Source organism: Rhopalosiphum padi, chromosome 2 (genome assembly GCF_020882245.1).
Source record: "Rhopalosiphum padi isolate XX-2018 chromosome 2, ASM2088224v1, whole genome shotgun sequence".
NCBI lineage: Eukaryota > Metazoa > Arthropoda > Insecta > Hemiptera > Aphididae > Rhopalosiphum > Rhopalosiphum padi.
Genome location: NC_083598.1, coordinates 62,004,910 through 62,032,250, shown reverse-complemented (window position 1 = coordinate 62,032,250; position 27,341 = coordinate 62,004,910). Strand labels below are relative to the sequence as shown.

The 27,341-nt window shown below is 26.0% G+C and overlaps 1 protein-coding gene and 1 long non-coding RNA gene across 2 annotated transcripts in view; one reads left to right on the top strand and one right to left on the bottom strand.

Annotated features, from left to right (window-relative positions):
• The window catches only part of LOC132921962 (alkaline phosphatase-like), a 210,543-nt gene that overhangs the window by 61,033 nt on the left and 122,169 nt on the right, over nucleotides 1-27,341 (bottom strand). The window contains exon 5 of the mRNA XM_060985234.1: nucleotides 17,610-17,788. Within this exon, the coding sequence (XP_060841217.1) occupies nucleotides 17,610-17,788 (179 nt within the window). The remainder of the gene's footprint in view (nucleotides 1-17,609; nucleotides 17,789-27,341) is intronic.
• Nucleotides 1,015-2,750, top strand: LOC132921963 (uncharacterized). The gene is made up of 4 exons (XR_009660976.1): nucleotides 1,015-1,250; nucleotides 1,315-1,530; nucleotides 1,639-1,792; nucleotides 2,559-2,750. It is a non-coding gene; the product is annotated as an uncharacterized LOC132921963 (long non-coding RNA).

Here is a 27,341-nt window from a genome sequence, read left to right as displayed (position 1 = left end):
CTGGTTGGAATATAATATGATACTTTTTTTTGTGAACGGGGGGGTGGGGGGGAGCAATTACTTCTCATTCGCCCCTTGTATCTGCCCAAGTTTGTTTCTAAAACTAAATTTAAAATTGTGGCATGTTGAATTTCGATTTTATTTTGTTAAAAAATTGTTTTTTTTTTTCTGGAGTTAAATATTTTTGAATAGCTGGTGCTTGATATCTCATGTAATTTTCTAAGTGGTTACCAAGGCAGAGAGCGTTTTTTAATAGGTCACCATTTTTTTAACAAGACAAAATTGATGCACGAGGACCATATCTGCGTACATAGCATGGTTTAATATTATTATCCTGTTAGATAATAGGTAATAATAATTATTACAAAAAAACATAATAATCATTAAACGAGAAATGATGATTAATAGCGTTATGTTGAAATCTTTCATTAAAAATTAATAAATAACATTAGTAATATCGTTATAATTATTATATTTGAAGGATATATTATTGTGTAGTTATTTAAAATTGTATTTATGCAATAAATTGTTTAGAGTTATTTCTCTGTGCTTAGAAATATTATTATATTTGTTGGAATGCAGTAATTTTTTGAAGGAATGTGAGTGAATTTTGATGGCGAATGCGTTCATTTAGATTCCACAAATAATGATGACCGATAAATAAATTCCTTTTTTTACAAATGTATGATAGTACATTTGTTTTTGAGAGGAATGTCCCAAACGCTGAATCGTAAAATGTCTTAACAATTCATTAGTGCACATAGTTTAAAGTAAATTTATTACACTCAGAAAAAAAATGTGATGATAATTTGTGTATGATACGCATCGAAATCAATTGCCGAGTTGTAGTCGATCTGAAACGAAACGATAAGTATTTAGTAAACACTACAACGAGTTTCTTGTTAACCGATTTCAATTTATGGGGTAATGTCGTTATAATAATATATAGTGGCGCGCGCACGTTAGTACATAACGTAATGCCACCGATCAAGACGTTTTCAAGCGAATTCTCCAAAACCAATTCGTCCGGTTTACTTGATTAATGGCTACAATTATTGTGCAAACACGGTTCGTTAAGTCTTTTGTAATAATGAACGTTTAGTGTTTTTTCGTCTTCCGAAGCTATAGCACCGTATTACTTTACCTTGACTGACAATTCAAAACAAAACTGCATTAAGAACCATAAATATATATTAGTTTATTATTGTAACACGATACTACGGTACCGATCAAATATTTGATTATAATCCGTGAGTATAATGTATGGATTTTTTCTATCAGTTTCATTTAGTTTTTTTTTTTTTTTAAGCGCAGCTGCAGGTAGTAATATGTTGATGGAAGTTAAGGATCAAAGTTTTGGAAAGTTTTCACGTGCATACATCTAGCGCTCCATATTTAAAGTTCACGGTAAAGCCTAACACGTATGATTAAGGTCACATTTCCAGTTCCCGATCAGCCCGATGACTGGATTTTTGATAGTATCCAATTATTAATTTGTGGTTTGGCATATTCTAAAACGACTTTTCACAGGTACCTTAACTAATAAGTATTATCACAGGACCGTCTTTAATATTTTATACATTTGAAAATCGCATTTTCCATTTTAAATTCCTTCGTTATTATTAATATTTATTACAGGAATAATGTATATAATTTTTCATTAAAAATACTCGAGCGCTATTGAAAGATGTCCAAACTTCACCTAGACGTTGTTAATTTCCTATAGGTGTACAATTGTTGTCCCAAACGTATTAGGGTCAAGTTATATGGATTGGAATTGCAGCTTATGAAGGTAAATCAGATTTATTTTGTTGAAATATTAGTTACATGAGAATAGTTAGCTTGCAATGCTAGGTCTTCTTAAAAATAAAATAATAACCACAATTAAGAATGACATGTTATGATATAGAATTACGCGTGGCTATTATACCTTATTAGAAGATTTTTTTATAGACAGTAAATATTATGATTTTATAAAATATATAAGATAATAAATACATATGAGTTTTTATTTTAATTTATGTGCGTATAATGTATACATCATTATACGTAATATTATATGCGGGTACGACGTACGAATCATGCATAATAATATAAGTAGGTTTATATTTTTAACTATTGCAATAAGATATTGGTATATGAAATGGTATTGAGCGAGTACCTATGACAAATATAAGTGCAAATGTATTATTGTGTTAAATGAATAATTTTGTATTAATATATAATAATCCGTAAACTCAATTTCCAGGATATATCGATTGTATATATATAGATCGATCTTCAGAACCATGATTTTTTTTTAAATAAATTAAAAATACACCTTTAAAAATTAATATATCTTTATTTAATTTTGGTTTTAAATTGTATAAGTATAGACGAGTCCTATTGTTCATGTTCAGAAATACATACCTAGAGTGGCAGAGTACATTATTATTAGTATTATATTATTAAGCATTGTTCCGATGCGTATAGGTACCATTAAAATGAGAAATCATGCATGTTCTATTGTTGTTCAGTTATAAATTAAATTACCAGTGTATGATAAAATGAAATTATAGATTTTTTAAAGGCTGTTTTTACACGTTTTTTTCACAAATTCACCGACACCACTTTTACGCACAATACGAATGGCACTGTTTTATTAACAAGGTACGGGTATATCCGTTGCATCACAAAAGCAGTCAAGTCGATTTGTGGTCGAATAGGATTGGTGCGTGAAACCCCTACGCGTGGACGGCTCTGTTATGACGGTGTTGGTGTGTGGAGAGGAAAGTTGCGTGTAAAGAGTTTCTATTGTTTGTACGAATCGGTTAGACAGGTCACGTTTTTAATTCGCATTTTCCTATTTGACAGTTTAATGGCCGATGGAGAAACGGCAATCAGTTGCCGCGATAGTATTGAGACTCACGATTGGGACTTTGAAACTCATCGAAACCAAACAGGGAAACGCGTCAGAGACAAACGTTATTTGATTTGAAGTATTTTGAACTTAAACTGACACAATAGTCTAATATAGTATATAAGTACATAAGTCATACGCGTGTGGAAATTGTCGCATATTATAAAACAAATTTAATATCTTTTCAACACATAATATGGTTTTTAATTATACAACATTTTAATGAATATAAAACAATAAAAAAATTATCTTTTTATTACGTAAACAAGTTTTGTATAATATTTTATCTTCTAAATATTTTAATTTTAAGTATTTTAAATTATAGAAATTAAATTTTAAAATACAAAGTGTTGCGATCCTTTGGCTATGGGAATAGTCCTCTACACTCTATAGGTGGGATGGTGTTAGTCGACTGTTGATGATGAGCAGAATATGGGAACCTCATGTTTATTATAAAATTAAAGTTTAACAATCATCTATGTTACAATGTAAAGTATTGTGTATTTATTTCTCACTTGATAGTTTAATTGATTATTGAATAAATATAATTTAATATTCATGAATTTGTTTTTTTAGAATCTGAGTGAGGCGTTGAATCTTTAATATTATATTAATTTTACATTTTTTTTTAACATTTAAAAATAAATTTTTGATAAACATTTGGAATAAACTAAAATCATTTATTATAATTTATCCAGCTTCAGTAATTTATTTGCACATTTTAAGAAAGTGTTTTTTATATGCATTTTATTTAAGATATTAAGCATTCATGATAGTATCATATAATATGAAGTATATCGATTCCTGATCAAAAATTTAAGTAGCTTAAAGTTATATTTCACGAAATGCATTTTATTTGTATGATAATGCAAAATATATTTAATTGGAATTAAATGTTCAACGAAAAATGTTTACAAGCAATACACTATTACCTTTCCATCCCTACCAAGTTAACTTCAGTGAGAGCATTCTCTTTGTACAAAACTGTAGATAACGTGTTACCAAAATTGTTTTACTTACAAATTAAATATACAGAACATGTTACAATGTAATGGATACCTATCTATCTTTGGAAAAATCATAAATAAACCTAAGCTTTTCACCTAATCTTTGGTTCTAGTACTATATATGGTTCAAAAAAACCTATAAAAGTATAATTTTATACTCCAGAATAAATTCTGTGATTATTTTTATATTGATAAAAAAAATGTATAATAATAATAACTATTTACTTTTATAATTTGTAAACATTAAATAATTAAAAATATATTTTTTTTTGTTCAAGTAGTTATGTATAAATTCTTTAATATCTATAATTTACAACTTATTTTAAGAAACATATAATATCTTATGACTGTTAAAAATATAAATTTAATGTATATTTCATTATGCAAGACAATATATTAAGTTCAAAGTTTGGAATAATATGTAATATTTAAATTAATAAATATACATTAAATAGGTATATATGAACATTTACGAATATATCAATTTTATTTATGTTGTTAATTTTAATCTAACGATTATTGTTTGTACTATAGATAATAGATACCCATGTAATATCAATAGTGGTCTATAAACGAATCATTGATGCTTATATAACAACCTAACCCGCACTTATCTACTTAGGTTAAATATTTAGTACTAATGGAATTCGCAACAGCCAATAAATATATAATATCAATACATTTTGTTTTATTTTAGAGTTATATATAATATTATTTTATTTTTCATTTATCATTTTTTATTTGAAGAGGATAAAACTATTTACTTAAGGTATTTAGGCTATTCAATCTATATAAGTAGTGATAGGATTTTAGGATTTTATATTGTATTTTATTACGTTGTAAAAATGTGTTTAATTTTTGTATTTGACGGAATTGGTATACCTCAAAAATCAATTGAAAACAAACATAAAATAATTTAAGAGACAGATTATTAGGTTTTTATTTATCATTTTATAATATTGTAAATTTATAAAATTATTCATAATATTTAATAAAATTAATTTTAATTAATATTTGTGTACTAAACTCGAAGTCTATTCCAATTTCTCACTAAGTTACAATTATACAACTTTATAAAACATCAATGCATAGATATTAGTCAATTATAATTAAAATAACTAAGTCGTGACTAAATAACTAAAAATATCAAACTTAAATTTCGTTATCGGCAGCTTACGCACTAGCACTATGTAGTATGCTGTATACTAATGACTACGATCAAAACTTTGTAAATTGATTACGTATGCATTTTAAAATTAAAATGTTAATAATTTACCTACATTGTAAAATAATTTACTGTGTAACAATCAACAAATTATTTGAAATACCTAACTGTTTTTATAATGTGGCTGGTTTTTAATGAATATTAGGTTATATAATGTTATGATAAACATGATATTTTCAGAGATTTAAGTTATTATTAAGTAATACGCATTTGTTGACGTATATTTTTATTTTAGTTTTTTATTGATATTTATTACAGCTTGGTAGCAAATGCCACTGTGTCTACTCTCACAGTAACACTGTGTCCTAATTGCTATTTACAATTAGTATTAAAGTATTTTACCTTAATTTTATAATTTGTTAATTTTAAGAATTTTAAGATTTTCTTGTTTTCATCCGTGTTTGGCCCAAGAGATGCATCCAGAATTTCGGTAATGTTGATGTTTATTCACTCCTATTCGTACAGTTGACATTCCGTTAATATATGCTGACCGTGAGTTGTGAGTCACATTATTCGCAGATAGGGGTTCTTCTTTTTACATGAGAAATCCATAAGTTAGCTTTGAATTTCCGATTCCTAGTCAATTTTAGTGGCTTCGTCATTTCAATTAAAATTCGAATTTTTCTATCTGAAGATTGTTCTCTTAATTTAATTTAGTTTAGTAAATATATGCTACTTTTTCTTTTATGTGTTTTCACGAAATTTTTGTAGTCGTCGTTGAGGATTAAGTATAAAACGGTAGTGTCTGTATTGGATACAGCAAAGTTGGCATATTTATCCACGATTTTGTTACCTATAATGCTAGTGTGTCCTGGAATCCATATGAGTTTATTTTGTATGCGGATTGCAATATCGCTTGGATAGGTTTTGTTTTTTATACTACTTATGACGCTTAGATAGTTACTTAAGATTAAAACTTAGTGTCTTCCATAAATTTAGTTTGTTTACTATGATTTTTGATAAATCTCGTTTATATTTACTAAAATTTGAATTTTTTTGTTTGTGAATATTAAACTTTTTTATCACCGTTAATTTTTAATGTGTATTAACTTATAATTAATTAGTTTGCGATTATTCATTGTACTACACTTTACAATTTCATAAGTACTTAATATTTATGTTATATTATCTTAAAGTTAAATATAGATTTTAAAAGTTAAAGATTATTATAAATATTTGTGGTGGTGAAGTATTTGAGCAACGACGCTGTAAAGAATGGAAATTCGATGTACAAATATCAAATATGTATTTCAGCAATGATTAAAAATGTTACTTTTCGAATGTTTTTGGAATGTTTGGTCTTTTATAATTAATTATTTTATAGAATTATTATGGAATACAACATAAGTATTATATTTAAACTTGAAAATCTTGGATATGGATGATGTTTAAGAAACGAAGGTATAACGCATAGATCAACTATAAGATGGCCTTAATTACAGCTTTGGATTTTTCCAAATGGCTCAACATTATGAAAACACATAGATACTTTTTTTTTAAAAAGTAGTACTTAAATCGTAATACATTTTTATTTCATGTTGTAATTAGTCCGATTACTGTAGCTTCTATAATTAATTTCAAGAAACGCAAAAAATATACTAAGTATAGCTTCATTCAAAAATTGATTAAAATACAATTTTTAGTTATATTATTGAAACGTTTTTTGAATTGTTTTATTTGTTATAAAATATTATATTATTATTATACCTATATGATTTCATGCTGTTTATTATAATATATTGCAATATATAATGCTTTGTGTCGTTGTTTTTTTTGCTAGTTTTCATTGTTTACAAATATAATAGAATTGTTGCAAAAAACTAACTAACATAAATTAGATAAAAGATTATTTAGAATTGGTATAAAGTTAAAAGATAGGTAATAGATTTGATAAATATGCAAATACATAAATATTTGAGCGAATGGGATGTTCTTAATACTACTTCAAATATGTTATTTTTTAGGATTTATTTATTCTTCTGTAGAGGATGGGATTAATATTAAATCATTGAAGGTGTGAGGTTTTTACACTAAATTCGATGAGTTTGGATGTCAATGAGAGTGATAAAAGAAAGATTGGATATAATAGGGTTAGGATGATACATTTTTTTTTATAGTTGCTTAATTTTTATGACCAGGTGATCAGTACGCAATGTTTAAGTGTGACCTTATTAACGGTCAAAACTAAACTACAAGAACAGTTTAATCAAAAAATATAATCAATAATTATAATCGTATGTTAATGTATATAGATAATATATATATATATTAGTATTATACACCATTATTTCGACATTCATTAAGAATATTTATTTGGAAATATATTATACCATACATTGGTTTATACAGGTTATAATATTATCTTAGCCATTCAGATATAAAATGTAATTTTGTTCAGTTTAAATTATTTATGATGGTGGTTTAAGTAATTTATTTGTGTATACAAATAAAAGTAATACTAAATAAAACAAATTTAATTTAAAAAATATTGTATTTTTAAATGTCGATAAAATAAAGTACCTTATAGTGTATATATATAATATATATACTATATACCTTATATTTTTTAAATTAAGCATATTTTAAAAAGTATTATACGCATTATACCCGTTCATAAAAAATCATTTTAATAAAATTACCTTTTAAATCTAGATTAATCCTTCTCAGTGGTCATATTCTATAATATTAAAGAAATAAGAAAATCAAATTGACTTTCAAATACATTAAATACTAAACACAAATATTTTAAATAGGAAAAATTATAATTATTTGAGTTAAATTCTTCATAAGTTAAAATATTTCGGTAGCCCTGTTTATATTTGTACATTTTTAATCTTCTACTGCCAATACTATTTACTACAATAATAAAATATATCAAATTATTTATATAAATTATTTTAAATAAAGTTTATGTCAAAAATATAAAATCAATTAATCAATAATAAACAAAGTGCTGAATAGTACTATTTGAAAATAAAAAAAGTTAACAATAATTCACAGAGTTAAAACATCTATGTTCAGTGCTTATACTTTATGGATTATTTTCGCTAGTTATTTTAACGAGTACTAAAACTTTCCGCTAAATAAAGAGACCACTAACTAAAGTTAGCAATAATATTTTACGTTACTGAAAATTGTAATGACTGAGTATTAAAAAGTAACATGTTAATATGTTCGTTATACATTAGAGTATACAACAGGAAATTGTAATTACACAATGAAATAATATAAATTTAGTTATTAATTACTATTAATTAAAATAATTTCTACACTTACTGAAAAAAAATATTGTTTAAATGAAAAAATAAGAATAAAATTCAATTATTATAAATATAATATACCTTAACAAATTTCATAAAAATAAAAGCATAAAACATGTTGGAAACTTGACATAATTTGTTGCTTATACTGCAACAGTACGTATTTATTTTAAAATTTGAATAAATGAGATAATTATTGATAAATATACACTCATATATGATTTAAAATAATACTTTCTATTATATTTTATTGTAAAATAATTTTAATATAATATAATATATATAATTATATAATACAGTGGATTCCGCTTAATGTGGGTACGTTGGTACCAACACTATTTGCCCACATTAAGCGGTTGTCCATAGAAACCGAAATTAGTTTAAAAAAAAAATTATAATATCAAAAAAGTCAACAAAATCCCTTTCTGCATGAATTTTTATTTTTTTTCCAAAAAATTATTATTAACGGGTGCCCACATTAGGCGGAATCCACTGTATTGTATATTGTACGATATCGTACTATATTATATACAGGGCTCGGAAGTTCTAGCAAATGCATAATATTTTTCTTGGTTCGTCCTAGAAAATCCAAAGTAAGATACTCACAATTCTCTGATGTCATACACGAAATTTTATTTTGCTATTTTTTGCATATTTATGGTTGTTACTGCTATTTTGATAATTTAAGGTTTTTAGTGCTATTCTTGGGTATGTTTTAACATAAATACATATTATAGGAGCTATTTTGCTAATTTGGAGTTATAAATACTGTTTATGGGAATATTTTTAAAAAATCAATTTAGTTAATTACCTACCAAACAGCTGCCTATGAATATGTGAACGAAAACAAATTGTTTTATTTTAAGATGGTACGCATCCGAAATAAACTGCCTAAAATAATTTAATTTTATTAAATTTAATAAAATTAAATATATCTTAAATTTCACGTTTAAAAAGATTTGTTGACAATTTTATTTTGCATATTTTCCAATTTTGAGTGCTATTTATAGCGCTGATATTTATGTTTTTATGTGCATATTTAAGCGCTAAAAATTAATTTTTTTAGTGCTACAACTTCCGAGCCCTGATTATATATTATGTTATTAATTATTGGAATATATAATAATTTATAACCAGACAGCGAAAAACATATATAAATATTACTGTATTATTCAATCAACGTATTTAAAAAATATTTCAAATATTATATATTTAGTATATATTACGCCAATTAGTGTTCCCTACCTATGAGTTTTTTTTTTTTGGTGGACCTGGGGACCTGGCACCGTATTTGCATACTGAGCGTGTGCCGATGGTGTCCAATTTGATAACATACGCCGCGCACCGGGCATCTTGATAGTTGATAGGTCCCGTGTCATGTGCATTTTATTGTAAGCTGCAGCTTTTAGAAGTTTATAATAAATAAATGTATGGTTAAATCGTCGAGCGTTAATTTCTTTACTTCTATTTTTTAGATGGTAGATTTATGTTTATTTTTTATAATTATGAACGTCCATTTTTTTTTTTTTTTACAGAATCTTGATAATTTTGGGATAATTTCGATGAAATATAAATAATCGTTCTTTCACCCTATATATAGTTTAAGCACTCAAAATTGTATGCTAATTATTATACACTGCAAAATACGATAAGCGATAATAAAAACGTTAATGGCCATAAAATGTTCGTCTAAAATCCTGTAATTGGACCGTTTTAATTGCTTGCATATCCTTAACTACCGTTTATGTAATAAAGGAGTTGTATCAGATTGTAAACATTTTTAACGAATAATTAACACCTTTTCCGATGACATATATTTGTACGTTAACTATTTATAGTACAAGACGGAAAACAAACACTTAAATGTATGTTAGTGCGTACAATTGTCAAATATGTTGTAACAATTTACATGTTTTTCAAAATGATTTTAAAGTATTTTTTTTATTCCACTTAAGCATTTTTTTTTTTGCGTAACCTCCTTTAGAAATAAATTAAAGTAAACATTTTATCCGGTAAGTTTTAAATTATAATTTAATTTTTTTTTCTCGTTGTTCGATTAAATCTATTTATTTTTTTCTATACCATGGCATAGGTACAAGTAATGCATTTAGCAATTAATTTCGAATAGAATTGAGCTATAATAATTATACATCAGTGATAGGTACGTTTATAAAGTGATATTATAAATCATGGATTTTTTTTTTGTAAAAAAATAGTTATTATTTAAATCGTATGTAGTTTATCAGCGAATAAAAATTTGCCAAATAATAAATATTATGAATTTTTATTATTTGTAATGTGTATATTTCAATAGGGTATTGAAATCGAATTATTTTCAATATAAAACTATAAAAGTAATATTTTTATTCTAACAGTCTTTTTTGGTAATCACAAGTAAAACGTTTAATCTTCTTATTAAAACGATAGAATTAAACATAGGTTTATTTATTATTTCTGTATTTTAACAACCTTCTGATAGTTTATATTTATTCATTCTACCAAAATAGTGAAATCTGTAAAAAATAAGAAAAATTTAGTTAAAATATTCGAATTGTATTTCACAATTAAATTACTCAACTGTTATACATCTATGGCGTTTTCAATAAATAATTAAATATATTTTAACGAACTATCTATTATATAAATAATAAATTATCCATTGTTAATATATTAATGAAATTGTTGTTTTCTATAATATAACAGTGTAAAAAAGTTTTAATATACTATAAACAGGCCAGTGGCGTAGCCAGGATTTTAAAATGGAGGGGGCAAACCTAAAATAATAAAAAAACATAATGAACAATGAACAATAACAGTTCATTTTTATATGAAGTTGATATAGCCGATGGATACGTCACTGAAACAGGCAAATTAGACTAATAGAAACATGGCGGAACTCTAACGTATTACGTATATCATAACAGTACAACTTTTAGTTAACTGTAAATAATTTTACCTAAATAAATAAATTATACTTTAAAAAGATTGTAAGTGGAATTAAAGTAGTATAATAACGTAGGTATACAAAAAGTTTTCGGTAATTAACATTACCATTAGCATATTTTCCCATTTAAATATAATAATCTGGCATTTATATATTATTTAAACTTAAATTTTGAATATTTATTTGGATCTGAATAGGAATGAGTAAATTCATACATTTTTAGATTTGAAATATTATAATATTTTATGGAGTATTATGGTATAATACTATTTTAACGGAGAATAAATTTAATGAAATCTTATATTATGTAATTTATTAATCTCTTAAAATAATGTAAATTATAATTTATTTGTAAAATACAATAATTAAATTAATATTATTTCATTTCAAATATTTCAATCACTTCTAATACAAATATTTAGGTATACATATTATTTCTTATAAAGTAATTAATAACCCATTATAATTAAAATATTTTAGTTGGTACAATAAGAATTTATTTAATAATTATTAGTCATTAGTCATTAATAAATAAAATATTTAAAAACAATACTATTATGGTGCTATAATTTAATGATTTATTATAAATTGTGTTATCCAATTAAATTTTTTTACACATATAATAATGTACATTGCCTCATATCTATATTATATTTAACTTAATAATGTTAACTTTTCAAAAAATTGTTTTCCAATTAATTGTATGTAATATTAAAAAAAAAAAAAAATTAGGTTTTCTAATTAGGAATTAGAAAAATACTATATACATACTCGTCAAAGGACAAATATAATAAGATATCTACCTTGCATTATAATAGTCGTATCAAATTTAAATATGAAATAAATCCGATTTGGTATAACTAATTTTTTTCTCTTTTAAAAGTCAACAATGATTTTATAAATTTAAAAAATGTAATTTTATGATAATTAACCACTACCTATACATTTAGAATTGTTTAATTAATTTCCGTAATAATAATGATTTTAATCATTTAATCTTCTTAGAAATTGAACATTTTTAAGACTTTATTAATCTCTTAATTCAATTTTATTAAACTTGAGTATTATAGAACCATAGACCATTTTGTTTATGTTGTATGATAATATGTATTATGCACGTATCGTTAATATAAAGTTAAACACGAACAAAGATATATATTAAACGAATTAACTGTAAGAATATGAAATTATATTTAACATTTTATGTTTGCTTCCATTATAACAAAAAAATAGATTTTTATATATACAGGGTGTCTCGTATGGATTTACCCATTGCGATATTTCCTGAAATAATGGAGATACCATAATTTTGGTTTTTTTAAATAAGATTCACATGGACAAGAACTACAAATATTTCCTGTTTTAATTTATTTTAATGTTTCTTATTTAATTATTTAAAAAAAAATTGACGATAGCCATTTTTAAGAGTTAATTTTTCTGATAATATTAACGTTTCAACATTTTAATTTCAATAATCTCCTGATTTTTAATATTTTTTTCTAATTTCGAAAAAAAAAACTGAATACGATAGTGGTATCATTGAAATCAAACATGTGGCCCACGTGCTCGTACGGTCGTCGAACGCTTTCAGTGTGCCTCGCAAATAAACATATTTTATTTCTTCATCATTGTTAAAATTTTAAATAAAAATAAATAACTATTGTAAGAAATGTCAATATGTACATCTTTGTTATAACTAGTATTAAATACGGTTACGTTTGATACCATCATTGATTATAAGTACTATTATAAGTATTTATAATCAATGGAACCACTATGGTGAAATTTCAATATTATAAAAAAATAAACGGTGCAAACCATTTGCGCCCATCACACCTTTTAAATATTTTTAATGAAAATGTGTTAAACCCGTGCGACGTTGCAAAATTGTATTCTGGAATACAAGCAATACTACTTATTACCTTATAAAGTTAAAACTATTGTACATAATATTTTTTTTCCCGTTTTAACTATTTTTAATTTTTATGTTACACTCTTATCGATATTATCGAATATCGGTCCATTTTATCTTAATTGGACTTCATGACGACTCTCACTTCTGTCTGTGTATGCGTTGTGCAATATTGCAAAAACTACAAATATTTTACTAGAGTATTATACGTGAGTTTCGAGTGTTTAAAAATGGGATTTAATATAATAAATACTACTAAAAATCGTGAGTGTTTAATTTTTTGTAACTTTAAATTCCACTTTAGCAGAAATTTGGTTTCGGGAAATATAAGTTGGCGTTGCGTTAAAAAAGATTGTAGTGCATATGTAAAAACATAAAACATGTATTAAAGACAATTATAATTACCTATTAAAGTACTAATAATTATTAATTATTGTAATATAATCTACTAATCTAATTAATTTAAGTATTTATCATGATAAATATAATCTATAATAATATGAATCACAACGGCAACGTTGCATACGAAATGGGCGCATATGGGCTATAAATCGGCAGGTAGTACCTTATCTTTCGGGCGCATCTGTCCATATCCCTCGGGGCGCAAATAGGCTGTAGCCAAAATAAAATGGCTATTCAATTTTTTTTTTAATAATTAAATAAAAAATATATATTTTTTAACTTTTTTAGCAAAACATTAAAATAAATTAAAACATAAAATATTTGTAGTTCATAATATGAAATAATATCTAAATAATCGTCTATAGAAAATAAAAAAGGCGTTAATTCCTAATATCTATTGGCCATTAAGAATAAGGAAAATCACACTATAGCTGGCTAGTAATAAAAAAAAAACGCTGTACTCGTCGTCTGGAAGTCACGGCATCGGACGAAACCAGAATTTAGTTCATTTGCAATTCAGAGTTCAAACGTCAAACACCACAAATGCAGTAAATGGCTGCAGTCAACATCAATGAAATCGAATACAACGAATCACTGTTGTTATTAATGAAATCATCGGTAACCGTATATTATAATCATTATCGCAATACAATGATTTCGTGCATTGAAGATACAGCAGTTGACGAACCGACGACGTACGTAAAATTGCAGTTCCTAGTTGAAGCCGTACAGAGAGTAGGTACCCCCGAGAAATAAGAGGCACGGAGTCTGGCGATAAGTCACCAACGCGCGTTTTCCGGCATCCCGTGGTGTGACGAGTTCACGGGTGTCGCATGCTCGGTTATGGACGCGTTAGACGACCCCCTGTGCATGGCGGCTAGCCGAACGGCACCCCCGCCTTTTACAATCGCGCGGACCGACGGTGACACGGTGGCTGTATTATAAGCGGTACCCGAGTGGACAACGGTGCCACCTTATTAACGGCACCAATAGCAGTTATAGAAATCGTTACTGATTTACGAGAGATCGACGATTAATCGTTACGTAACAATGCGACTGACTGCTTGATGGACACGAAACGTCATCAGGTATAGTTAGAGCGAGAATGTACTGCATCGCGCGTACAAAGGTATAACGACAAACGGTATAAAAGTCGTCGGGCGGCGACGGAACAGCTGGCGAAGAAGCCAGACAACAACGATAAAAACATTAAAAACGTACTAAAGCGTTCAACGCAGAGTAAGTTGCCACGAAGCGGTGGCACACTAGGACGCATGTCAAAATAAAAACGTCCCGGTGTACGACGTTTACCTGTCGCGACACGGCCGGCGGAAGCTGACGAACCGCCGAACGCAATCGAAGACGCATAAAAATAATACAGTGAGCGATAAATAAGCAGTCTATCAAAATCGCAAATGGTATTTCGCGATCGTACAAAAATACGATGTCGGTGTCGGAGACGTCCAGTAAAAACAAAAAAAAAAAAACAAATCTCGAGTGACATGGATTGCGGGAACATACAGCCAATGGTCAACATGTCTTTGAATGCAATGGCAATGTCTAATTGCAGTGACACGGCGGTACTGAACGAGATCCTTATATACATATATATCCTGACTGCAGCCGTCATGGTGACGATATATATACATATTTATTGTGTATCAAAATACTGTGGTGACATCACTGACATCGGGTCACGGACTATATTATGTGATATTAACGTCAATACGTAATTGATAACAATAATAAGCACAACGGAACAATTTTACGCACCAAAACGAATATTATGGTTTTGAGTGTACCAAACACTCGTCACTCGATCTACACTAATTAATATTTAATCATATTATGTATATCATTTATTTTTTCAATATATATAATAACATTTTTAAATGATTATAATCTTCAAAAGATTTAACATTCTTAGTAAAGATATTCTTAACATAATGGCTAAAACTTCGCGAAGATTAGATTTAGTATTGTAATATCAATTTCTTTATAACAATGTTTATACTTAAAAGAAAGTAGGTTAAGTAGGTATAGCTAGTTTTTATAAAAATATTTTGGATGTTTATTAAAAAAAATAATTCTACTTTTTTATAACTGATTTTCAAAAACACCCCCCAAAACTTTTTTCTGCGTACGTCCCTGGTTCTTATCCCTGCGAATCTTATTAAAAAACTAAAATTATAATATCTCTATTATTCCAAGATATATCACAAAGGGTAAATCCTCATAGGACATCCTGTATAATTTTATGTTAAATAATAACATATAAATAATTCTTAAAATTTTACTAATATTAGATTTCAGGCATAAAATAATATATCAGTAATTTAGTAATATCAAAAAATTGATAGATTTAAGAAAATTAAAATACATTTATTGAATACAAAATTATGAAATGCGAATGTCAATAGATCGTACTATAATAATTTATTTGTTTTATGAAAATCGCATTTGCTTCTTGAATATAAGCAACATATTCTTGTATCATACCTTATCTCAAAATTATGAATACAAAACTTTATTATATGTAATTTTTTATTTTACCTTTTACAGAAAATACGATTTATAGTGAGGAGTTAACTATATTATGTACAGTATACATATTAGTTATTTCTTAGTTGAGTATTATAACATACTTTAAAATAACATTAAGATATTTTCGAAAAGTTATTTTTTAATATGACTTTAGAGTAATAAAATTATATTATTTAGAAAATTTGACTATAATATTCTCAACTTTATTAAATGCCTCAAACTCTGTATCTAGGTGACATTTTTTTTCGGTGGCTTCAATCTACCAACACTAAGAAACAATGTTGCTGCCAAGTTATTCTAAGAATGATGAATGGCCAGCACCGGTCTCTATCTTACACTTAAAACATGCATTAGTCTTTTTTGAGGTTCATTTAAAACTATGATTTATGCTTGTACAAAAATATTTGTTTTTGTTGAATTAAAATTAAAATTAAAAATTCGTCTGAGATAATTTAGAATATTGGAATTATAAAAACAATATTCATTAACCATAATTAGAAACACTGTTATTGTTACTTGTTAGCATGCTACTTGTAAAATCCAAATAGATCATTTTTAAATATGTTTTTATTATCATTAAATGATAATTTATAGGTAACATTTTAAAATAATTTATTTCAATGTAACTGCTAAGAAATTATTTTTAGTATAATTTTTAAAAGTATTTTATACTATTATTCTTACTACTTATAAATAGTCTCTTTGAAATAAAGCATCAAAGACTATAGTAGAATAAAAACTTATTAGGTGCTTTCATACACAGGAATGTTGTGATTGGTAAAAATATGATTAAGGTTTATCGGAGACGAGTAGTATTAATTTACTATTATGGCTTTATAATAATAGTTAATAATAATTATCTGGTAAATAAATTGTCAACGAGGTTATAATACAAATATCATCATGTAGGATATATTTAAGAGCTTATAGTAGTCCACATAGTCTGTTGTTTTTACGTAAATATGCATTATAAATGTACTTACTTTTAGTTTCTAACTCACAAGAATTTAATAGACGAATAATAATTTAATACATTCAAACAAAAGTGTTTTTGCTAAATTTTTATAAAAAAATGTATATAAAACAAGAGTTAGCGAATACAGTAATTCAGATAATAAATAATACTAAAAAATAAATCAGATTATTAATCAACACGAATTAAAACTTACATCACGCCCATCACGGAATGATCACCGATCTAATGTCATACAAAAGTACTCGTATATTGAAGTGATTTTATTACAAAGTTAAAATAAGTTGATCATTAAAGTTATAGACATGAAGTAAAGTTATAGAAGAAATCATTATATTATTATGACACGAATATGCAATAATATAAATCTTAGAATGTATTCGTATTACTATAAACACGTTAGAAGGTTTTTTAAAATAATAATAATAATAATAATAACTTACGTTTATAAATCTACCAGGGTCGTCCTCTACCAGTTGTCGAGCAATGTCCTTACACGATTTTCTTGCAGGAATAGGCACTTTTCCGTCATCTTCCCAATATCGGCTAGGCGAGTGTGCGTATAACGCCGACGGTGTAGCATGAGTAATTCGAGTATTAGTTACTAGTCCAGTTGATTTACCTAAAATGAAAAAAATACAATGACTGTTTCTGTTTAAACACATTATTATTTTATTCTTATTTTTACATAATACGGGGCACGTCTGAAAAACACAGACGTTATTTGTTAGCATTTGATTAATATACAAACAGGATAATTGTATATATTATACTAATTAGAGTGAAAATATAGGCAATTTGCATTGGATGAGAAGGATTGGTGCAGATTTTTGGTGAAATTTTATTTTGGAGATATTATTGTTTTAATATAGTGGTAACTAGTAATAACACGATAAACGTACAATTATATATTCCTCTGCGATATGCCGATATCACGTCAATGTGTGCAATTATTATATATTATTATTAATCAAAATATCACTCGAGCCTATACATTTTTATCTTTGTTTGTTTTATTTTCGAGTCTAAATTTAATATAAATTTAACAGCAATTTAAATCCTGGTACACAATGGTATTTTTGTGTTTCTCCGTATTACAACTTAAGATGAAATTTATAGCTTAAAATATTTTATTTTTTCATTACTTAGTAATTATTTTAGTACACTCTGTTTCGTAGAATAAAGATTGTTGCTGAGACAATTGTTCCTTTTATTATTTTATTATACAGTTTTTTTTAATTTTTATTTAAGTAGAAAGCGAATAATACAATTGAGCGGTGCTGTCTCGGGAAAACGGCCGAGGAAAAAATGAATTTTTTTTTTGTGATTGATGAAGGGTAGTAAAAGGTGGTCTTTAAAAATCTGTCTACAGACGAAATATTCCATAGTACGGTACTGTGACGGTTTGTCTACAATGTCTATCGATGTCGTAATTTGCGAAGTTGCAAGTATGCAATAATGGTGACAAACAGGTATAATATTATATTTGGATATTATGCAGAGTATATTACGAAGATTGACATATTTATATGTGATATTATTGTAATACATATAATTTCAATTTTATGAATAATATTTTGTAGTAAGTTTGACAATAGTAGTTTATTTATTCAGGTCTTAGAATTCTTTACACTTGGTCGCGGATCGATTTAAATACTCTATTTCGAATTAAAACATTTTTTGTAACTTTTTTAAATAGGTAACTGTAATCAAAAATAGTTTTTCCATATTTTATAACGAATACAGAAATTACAATTAAAAGTATTATAATATGAACGTTAGAATTCTAACAGTTTAGGTTTGGATACGTTTAATTATTTATAACGCACTAGGTAACGAATTAAAATCATACGAATGACTTTCTAGTGTTTAGTTGGAAAAAATATCTTGCTTCTTATTTTTACCACATTTGTTATGATGTTTTATATAATTGTAACTTGTATGTAAATTGTAAAAAGTTCCTAAGTACATTGCATTAAATTACATTTTTAATCTTAAATGCGTATTGAGCTATTTTAATTTTCAATCATAGGTTTTATTTTAAACCATTTGAGTAGAAATGTAACATTAAATATAAACATTCCCTATAAAATCGTACAGCATTTATAGCTATTTAAGTAAATAATATGTTATATAAATATTTAATTAATTTCATGACATTATGGTCATATGTCTTTACTATTTTAATAGATTTAAGTATAAAATAATATTATTTTTATTATTTTTATATTTTGAGTTGTACTGCATTAATATTCCGTTTGTGGTTTGATTACGAAAAGGTTAAAAATATATCGACATTTTCGTAAATGTAAGGCATACAAGCTGGATATTATTTTTCAATGTTTCCTTCATAAAAGAAACAATACATTATATCTGTCTAAAGTTCAGTGGTGATCGGTAGGGAGAGTAGAGTGTTATGTTAGGTCAAACTCATTCGTTGTTTTTGTTGAATCGTTTTACTGAAATAATTTAGATTGAAAAATAATACTGTGTCAAATGAAGGTTAAAGGACGTTAAATAAAAACCATAGTCAAGAAGAATATATCACACTTTTCTATATAATATAGAATGAGAACCTAAAAGATTATATACATTCATTTTTTGCTTTTTATTTTATCAAATAGTCAATAGATATTATGTGGTAAATAAAATTATTTAATAAATGTAATAATATCAGAAAAAATGCATTGTTTAGATTTAGTAAGTATGTTAGTAATATTTTATTATAATAAATTGAATTATTAAAATGTTAATTTATAAAATGATTGTGGGTTCTATTTCATTTCATACTCATCGATTAATTAGTGATACAACCAAGAATTTAAATAACTCGTAGTTATGATTGTTATTTTCCTTTAATTTGGACGATCATAAAATGTACAAGGTTTTCTTTAATTGAAATTCACTTAAAACTAGATTATAATAAAAACGTAATTAATAGTGATTTATTTATCAAATAATTTGAATAATTTCAAATAAAACAAAATATAAATACAATTTTTGAAATTAATATAACCTAACCTAGCAACATACTGTTGCTTAATTAAAAACAAACTAAGAAAGACAATTATTCGGCCCATATTTTACTTTTAAATAAAAAAAAAAGGAAAAATTCATCTTTAATCACAGTTGTAAATAATTCAAAATTAATTTAATCTTCATACAATTTTTAGCAACTGCTGTTTGGCTAAAAATAAATTAATATCCAATTAGTGCTATAGAAGTTTAGTTTATTGACACCAACGATTACAACAAGTATTAAGTTTGAGAATGTGGAGGAATTTTATTTGTTTACGGATATATTGTTATAAATAAATGCATTTAATTATAGTTTTGATGTAAACAAATTTTAAATACAAACAAATATTTTATATGAGATATATTATTATTATAAAACTTTCCAAACGCATGATTAATGTTTTCACTTAAACATTTTATTATTTTTTACTTTAACTGATACCTTATGATGTTATACAATATTTAATCGGTTAAATTTTGGTAAATTTAAATATAATATAATGATCATAATATTAATTTCTTTTAACAAACTATAAGTCATTTAATCACACAGAACAGATACACATTCTACACTCCAATAGTTATTGATCAAAATAATAAGCCATAAATATAGGTGTGATTAGGGTATCGATGTAGAACTAACTCAACGGATGACATAATAAATCGTTCATAAAAATCGTGTTGGCTGTTGGGAGGAAAGTAGAAACCCTAATAATTTATTTGGAAGAGTTTATTAGAAATGCAATAAAAATATGTTCAACATTTATATTCGGAGTGGAGACTAACGATGAGGTTATACCTTATTTAACACCAATCAAAACACCAATGCTCCTATTAAAATTACTAGTACTTAAACATCTATCAAACCTAAAATATTATAATTAAATTGACTAAGCTCATTGAAATGTATATTTGCATTCAGCCAAGATATAGATATGTGCGTTTGTGTATACGTGTGTTTATATATATTATAGTGGTTTACACGTGTATGAAGTACACACAAATAGAATAGAATACATAAACGCAAGACAATTGAATCGCACAGCAATTAAGATAACCTGAACGAACACCATGTCAGAACTGAATAACTGATATTGGATCTGTTGATGATACGAGTACCCAAACTTAATACATAACAACCAATAGGTAAAATAATAAAATAAAAATGAATTATTAAACTGTAATTCGTCATATATTTTAAATATATTATCTAAAAAATAATATTATCAGCACTAATATAATTTGGTAACTCATTAATTTCAAAGTTCACCGATTATTTTGAACACCTATACCAGTCACCTCCGTTCTTATTCCAAGTTGATGTACTTACTAAACATTTTCATTTTTAAATTATTCACATATTCTAAATCTTAATTTTATTCTGCTATTGAAAATGTATTGATAATTAATATTATTTAAAATATCAGAAAATTGAGAATTTTTCATTCTCTTTTTATTGTATTTTTTTTGGGACAATAATAAAATTACTACTATTTTTTTTTTTATCTGTTTCAACAATTTTAAAAATAAACTTATCATTTTTAGATGCAATTCATCAAGGCGCGCATAATAATTTAATTACTTTGTTCAACAGTTGTTAACTCGTTTTTGATTTTATTTCAACGACAAGGATTTTAGATTAATAAATGTAGAATTAAGAATAAATAATGAAATTAGTATAAAATATAGATTAGAAATCTATAAATTTTCAATTGTATTATTATATGTACATTTTTTTTTTTTTTAATCGAGAAAAGTACACAACAAAATATGTCACGTTATGAATGTATGATTATAAGAATTGTTGGAAACCTAAGAGTAAATTTAATTGTAAACATCATTCAAGAAACGAGTAATTATAAAATATATCTAATTCCATTAAAATAGGATTTTGGGTTCTACAAACAACTTCAAACCAACACGTATCTTATTCTCGCATTCAAGTATTTTGTAATCACCATAACAAAATATATTTCAAACTAGTAACCACTATAGCTGAAGTTATAGCCTATAATTAGCCTGCTATCATTGTTCTACCTCCATAAATTAAAATTGCTGTTTATAAATCAGTATAGATTAGTAGAGTATAGTAAGGACACTAAGGACACAACCTGAGGGCTACGTAAATTGGGTCCACGATAATTTGTGTTCATTTTGAAAGCGGTAAGTTGAGTCCCGGGTATAAAAAGGTAAGTAGGTAAATTGGGTCTCGGCTATAAACCATTGGTGAAAATAGGTCTAAAATATTAAAAATTTAAAACTTTAATATTTAATATTAATTATTCAATTTACTTTTGTATAATTCTGTTACAATAATACGTCATATTGCATAATATAATGGTACACCACCCGTACACTAATTAAAATTTCTTAAATGTTTACCATTTAAGTTTTTACCTGGTTGGTTCTTCCCTCAAGTCAATCAAGCCACTGTACTAAAGATCATCCATTATGCTTATTGTACATTTTTTTTTTTGTATAAATTGTATAAATTTTAGCATAAAAATAAAAAAATTAAAAAAGTTTGTACCTAAAACATAATAATATTTATACGCACTAACATTTTTTTCTGAGACACAATTTTTTAAATATTTATACCATATATTATTTATTTAGAACATGATATTATAAAAACTATATTTATTTTAATTTATATATTTTTTTCCCGAGACTCAAGTTACTTACTAACTTTTTTTCTTCGGGATATTTACCGAGATAAGGTCATTTGGGACCAAATTTACCAATCCCGGTTAAAGAAACTGCCTAAAAATATTAAACTTCTAAACTTAGAGTCGTTGTACGATAGCTCAAATTCCTACTAAAAACGTTTTAACTAACATTTCCTATTCAAATATTTAAATTCCAAATGTTGTTGTCGTAACAAAAATAACTTAACTAAAATGTCATAAAAACCGCATGGTCACCAGAATCCATTAACTTAAAAGTTAATTCACTTTTACTTTTCCAGATATATATGCATAGACATTCTTAAACAAAGTTGGAATAGAATATATCTTCTTCGTTAAACATAAAGAAAACCACCAACAACATGGAAGTTCTATTACCGTGAGACTTCAGTCTTTTTTCGTATACTCCAAAATAGTTTCAATTATAACATTAATATCTCAAAACCTATTGAGGTAAATATTAATTATTCACCCGTAGGTTAGATAGTAAATCGAAAATCGATAATAAATAATAAAATACTCTTTGTATGACTGTTTAGTAAAATTAATAAGTTCGCAATATGTAATATCACTAATATTTCGTTCTGATAATATTATCTGACTTGGAGATACTGTGATTACTTACATAAAACCTAGCTAAGTCCATCTGGTAAATTCTATATCACATATATAATCTATTAGTGTCCTATTTTTCTTTCTATCGTACAACATCTTACAATCACGAGTATCAGATAACTAGCCATATTGTGATTATTTCTAAATCATAGTAGAATGAGAAATATTTCTAGCTTTATCCAGTTTACTGGACTGATTTTTCTATAATACATCGTATTATTGAATGTATAATTATTGTACCTAGATTCAATAATATTTACAGCATAGTGATTACAATGTGTACAGAATACTTTTCAATATATTCGATACACGGATGATAATTTATTTATTATTAAAAATAACCTCAAATTATACAAAAACACAAGAATAGTTGACTTTTGATTGAGATTGTTCGCGCATATTTCTATATCAATAAATAAAAATTCATAATATATTATTATTAATTAAATATATGGTTGTAGTTAACTATTTGAATAGTAAAAGAAATAGATATAAGCCTTTGGAGTAATTATTGTTTTTATCACCCTATATAATGTTTTTGTGTTATTTTATTAAAATTAAAAAAAAAAAAAAACATTAAAAACATATGATTTATTTTTTAAGATCAATAAACACACTTATTACTTATTACTTTATTAGTTTCCAAATTCACATCTGCTCAAATATAGTTCATTTAAATTTTGATTCGTTGTAGAAGTACAACTATTCTGTTCTAGAATACAAAGTAGGTATATGGTTGTTCAGTACCCATTGCGTCTGTCTATTTTAGTACGATTGGCAATATCATTCCAGACCGGACCGCCTTCCGCCACTTGCTACGACAACTGACCCGGTCGTGCTTACCAGTGTATTATACGAACGACAAGTCGTCGTCGGGCTGTCGTCGTTCGCGTGATTGGTCGGCGAGGAATGATTTTCGTTTACGTACGTATAAAACACGTCGCTTATTCTGAAGTGCGTCTTACGGGTGATCCGTATAGTCGTATGGCGACTGTTTTAACATAATATTATGCCCTATTACACGGGTGCAGTGGTTTGCATAAAATACATACGCGCGGGCGTGCCGTACGGACATTTTTATTGTATTTTATTTTGATATTAAACGCACGCGGGTGCAGAATGGTCGTAGTAAGTTATTCGTATCGGCCAAATGTCGTCGGGCCTTAGTGCGCCGATTGTCGTTTTTTGTTATTTGTTATTTTTATCACATTGAAGCACACGGGTGCAAATTGTTGTGTACGCAAGCCCGGATTAAGACCTTTAGGGGTACAGAGGCTAATACATAGTTTTGGGACCCTATCAATGAAAACAATTCTTTAAAATTATAAAACTATACAATAAAACAAATTTAAACCTTTTTATTTAAGTATAATGACGATGATATAATACATATCTAAAAATAACACGAAATTAATAAGTTTTTTTATTTGCTTTTTGTGTAATAAATGCTTCTAAAGTTTTATCGAAGCTTAAATTTTGCAGATCATCATTTTCTGTAAATAAAATCATTAATGATAACAAATTATCTTGTATTTTTGAAGATCTATTTTTATTTTGAATTCTGGCCAACTTCGAAAATACTCTCTTTGCAGACCTGCAGTACAATTATTAGCAACAGGAATGGCAAGATAAATTCTTAGAGAAATATTAATGTGATTTATAGTGAGCGCACGACAAGTCTCGGAATAAAAACGGTCGACGTTGGATGTATTGCGGATTTAAACCATACGACGATCGAGAGCGGTCGGCGGTCACGGTAACGCGATATAATTTTATGGTACGCGTTTTATGCATATTTTAATATTATTGTTGCCAGTGTAATTGATAATATTAATGTTATTATATTTTGCTGATATAGCGTGTATTTTTTTTTTACATTACATACTTAGTAGTTTTATTTTGTATAGCAGGTGGGCGCTTACATTATTCCCCCATAATGTAATATAATATAATATAGTTGTTTCATAATATTAATAATATATAGTAACACTTATTTAATTATTTTATTCCATATTGATGTGAATTTTTTTAAATTGTACTTATTGTTATTATTATTTTCGATTGACTTGGTTTGTTATTTCACGATAAAACTTAGGTAGTTGGTAATTTAATGATATCTATCATAAAACTTATTATTTTCAATTTGGAAATCACAAATATTTATATTACTAAAAGTGAGTTTAGAGTTACACAGAATTTGATAATTTAGTATTAATATAGGTACGGATTAAAAAGGAAAAAGGATGTTATTCATTTTATAGTAGGTCATAATAATTAATATGCAACAATTAATTTAAATCAAAAAAATAATGTTAATACGATATAATGTTCAAACGTGTAATACATTGTAAGTTGTATATGTGTTTTTATACATTGTACTTATTTAAATTACAATTCATTAGTTTTATTAAACAAATTATTGTTTGATAAAATTCCCTATACGATTATAATATTTTTACATTCCTAATAACTACATTTTAATTGAAAAAATAAAATATGTGTTTAAGATGCATTGAATAATTAATCGTTTTGTATTTTTTTAAATAATTATTGTGATAAATAATTTATACATAAAAAAATACGTAATTTATTTGTGAATGTAATATTTTAGTAATGACAGATGAACGTATTTAAATGTAAATGTGCAACTTGATGAACCAACAAAAACCGTTTTTTCATTTTCGGTTATTACCGAATAAATATGATTTGAAATTGAAATTAAGCGTCATATTCATATTCATATTAAATATTCAATTGTTTTTTTTTAAAAACCAACTAATATTATACCTATATAAATTGAAAAAAAACACTAGTGTTACATATTGTTATGACTGTTATGACAAAACGATACAATATTATAACAAATCTTAATTTATTATTATGCTATAAGTACACGTTTAAATTTTCGTGAAATTACAAAATATATACTACAAATCCGTTTGATGCTATTAGAAACTTAAAAAAAGTACAGTTATAGATTTCTTAGATCGATGTTCCTACGTGTAAAATCGGCATAAATTTGCTAGTATTTAACATTAAAAGATCTTTTAAAATATTTTTATAAAAATCTGTATTTTAATATATTCTTGAGTATAAATGAAGATTTTTAATAAAATCTATAACTTTCATGATTCAATATCAATTATAATCATGTTTTACAATATTTTGTGGTTGTTATGTCCTCTATCAAAAATAAAAAAGTTCTATGCTCTAAAAACCAACGAATAAAATATTATTTAATAGCATGGAAATAAAGCATATCAACACAAAATGTATTGGTTATTTTTAAGCAACGACTGTGTCTTATTTTAGGGTTGTGGAAGTTATCAGAATATCATAATACGGTATTGTCCTTATCGTATTTGTGTGTTAAACTTGATTTTTTGTTTTCTTAATCTGTAAATCAGTAAATGTTTTATTGTTATTATAATATTATTACTAATTATAACTTTAAGATTATTTAAAGACATTAAATATGTAATCGACGAATTTATCAATTTATTTAAATCGTGTTTATTGTAACAAATAAACTATTGGAACAATACGAATTATACGTGATGAATTAATAATTCATCTAAATCTTCAGTGGACTACTGTGAAAATTACTTAGCGGGTTATTGAAGTAATTTTAATTAATTCAATTTTAATATACTGAATAAACTTTGTTGAACAACAAGACGTGGTGATCCATATCACGAAGAAAGTTATATTATGAGAAGATCCATCTAACATTATAGTTTATGTAATTTGAGAGTTCTTGAACTAGGATTACAAGTAAATACATGTAATAGCGCGTCATTATTATGTTGTTTTTTTTTTGTGTAATATAATATATAATATTATAATATATTATAT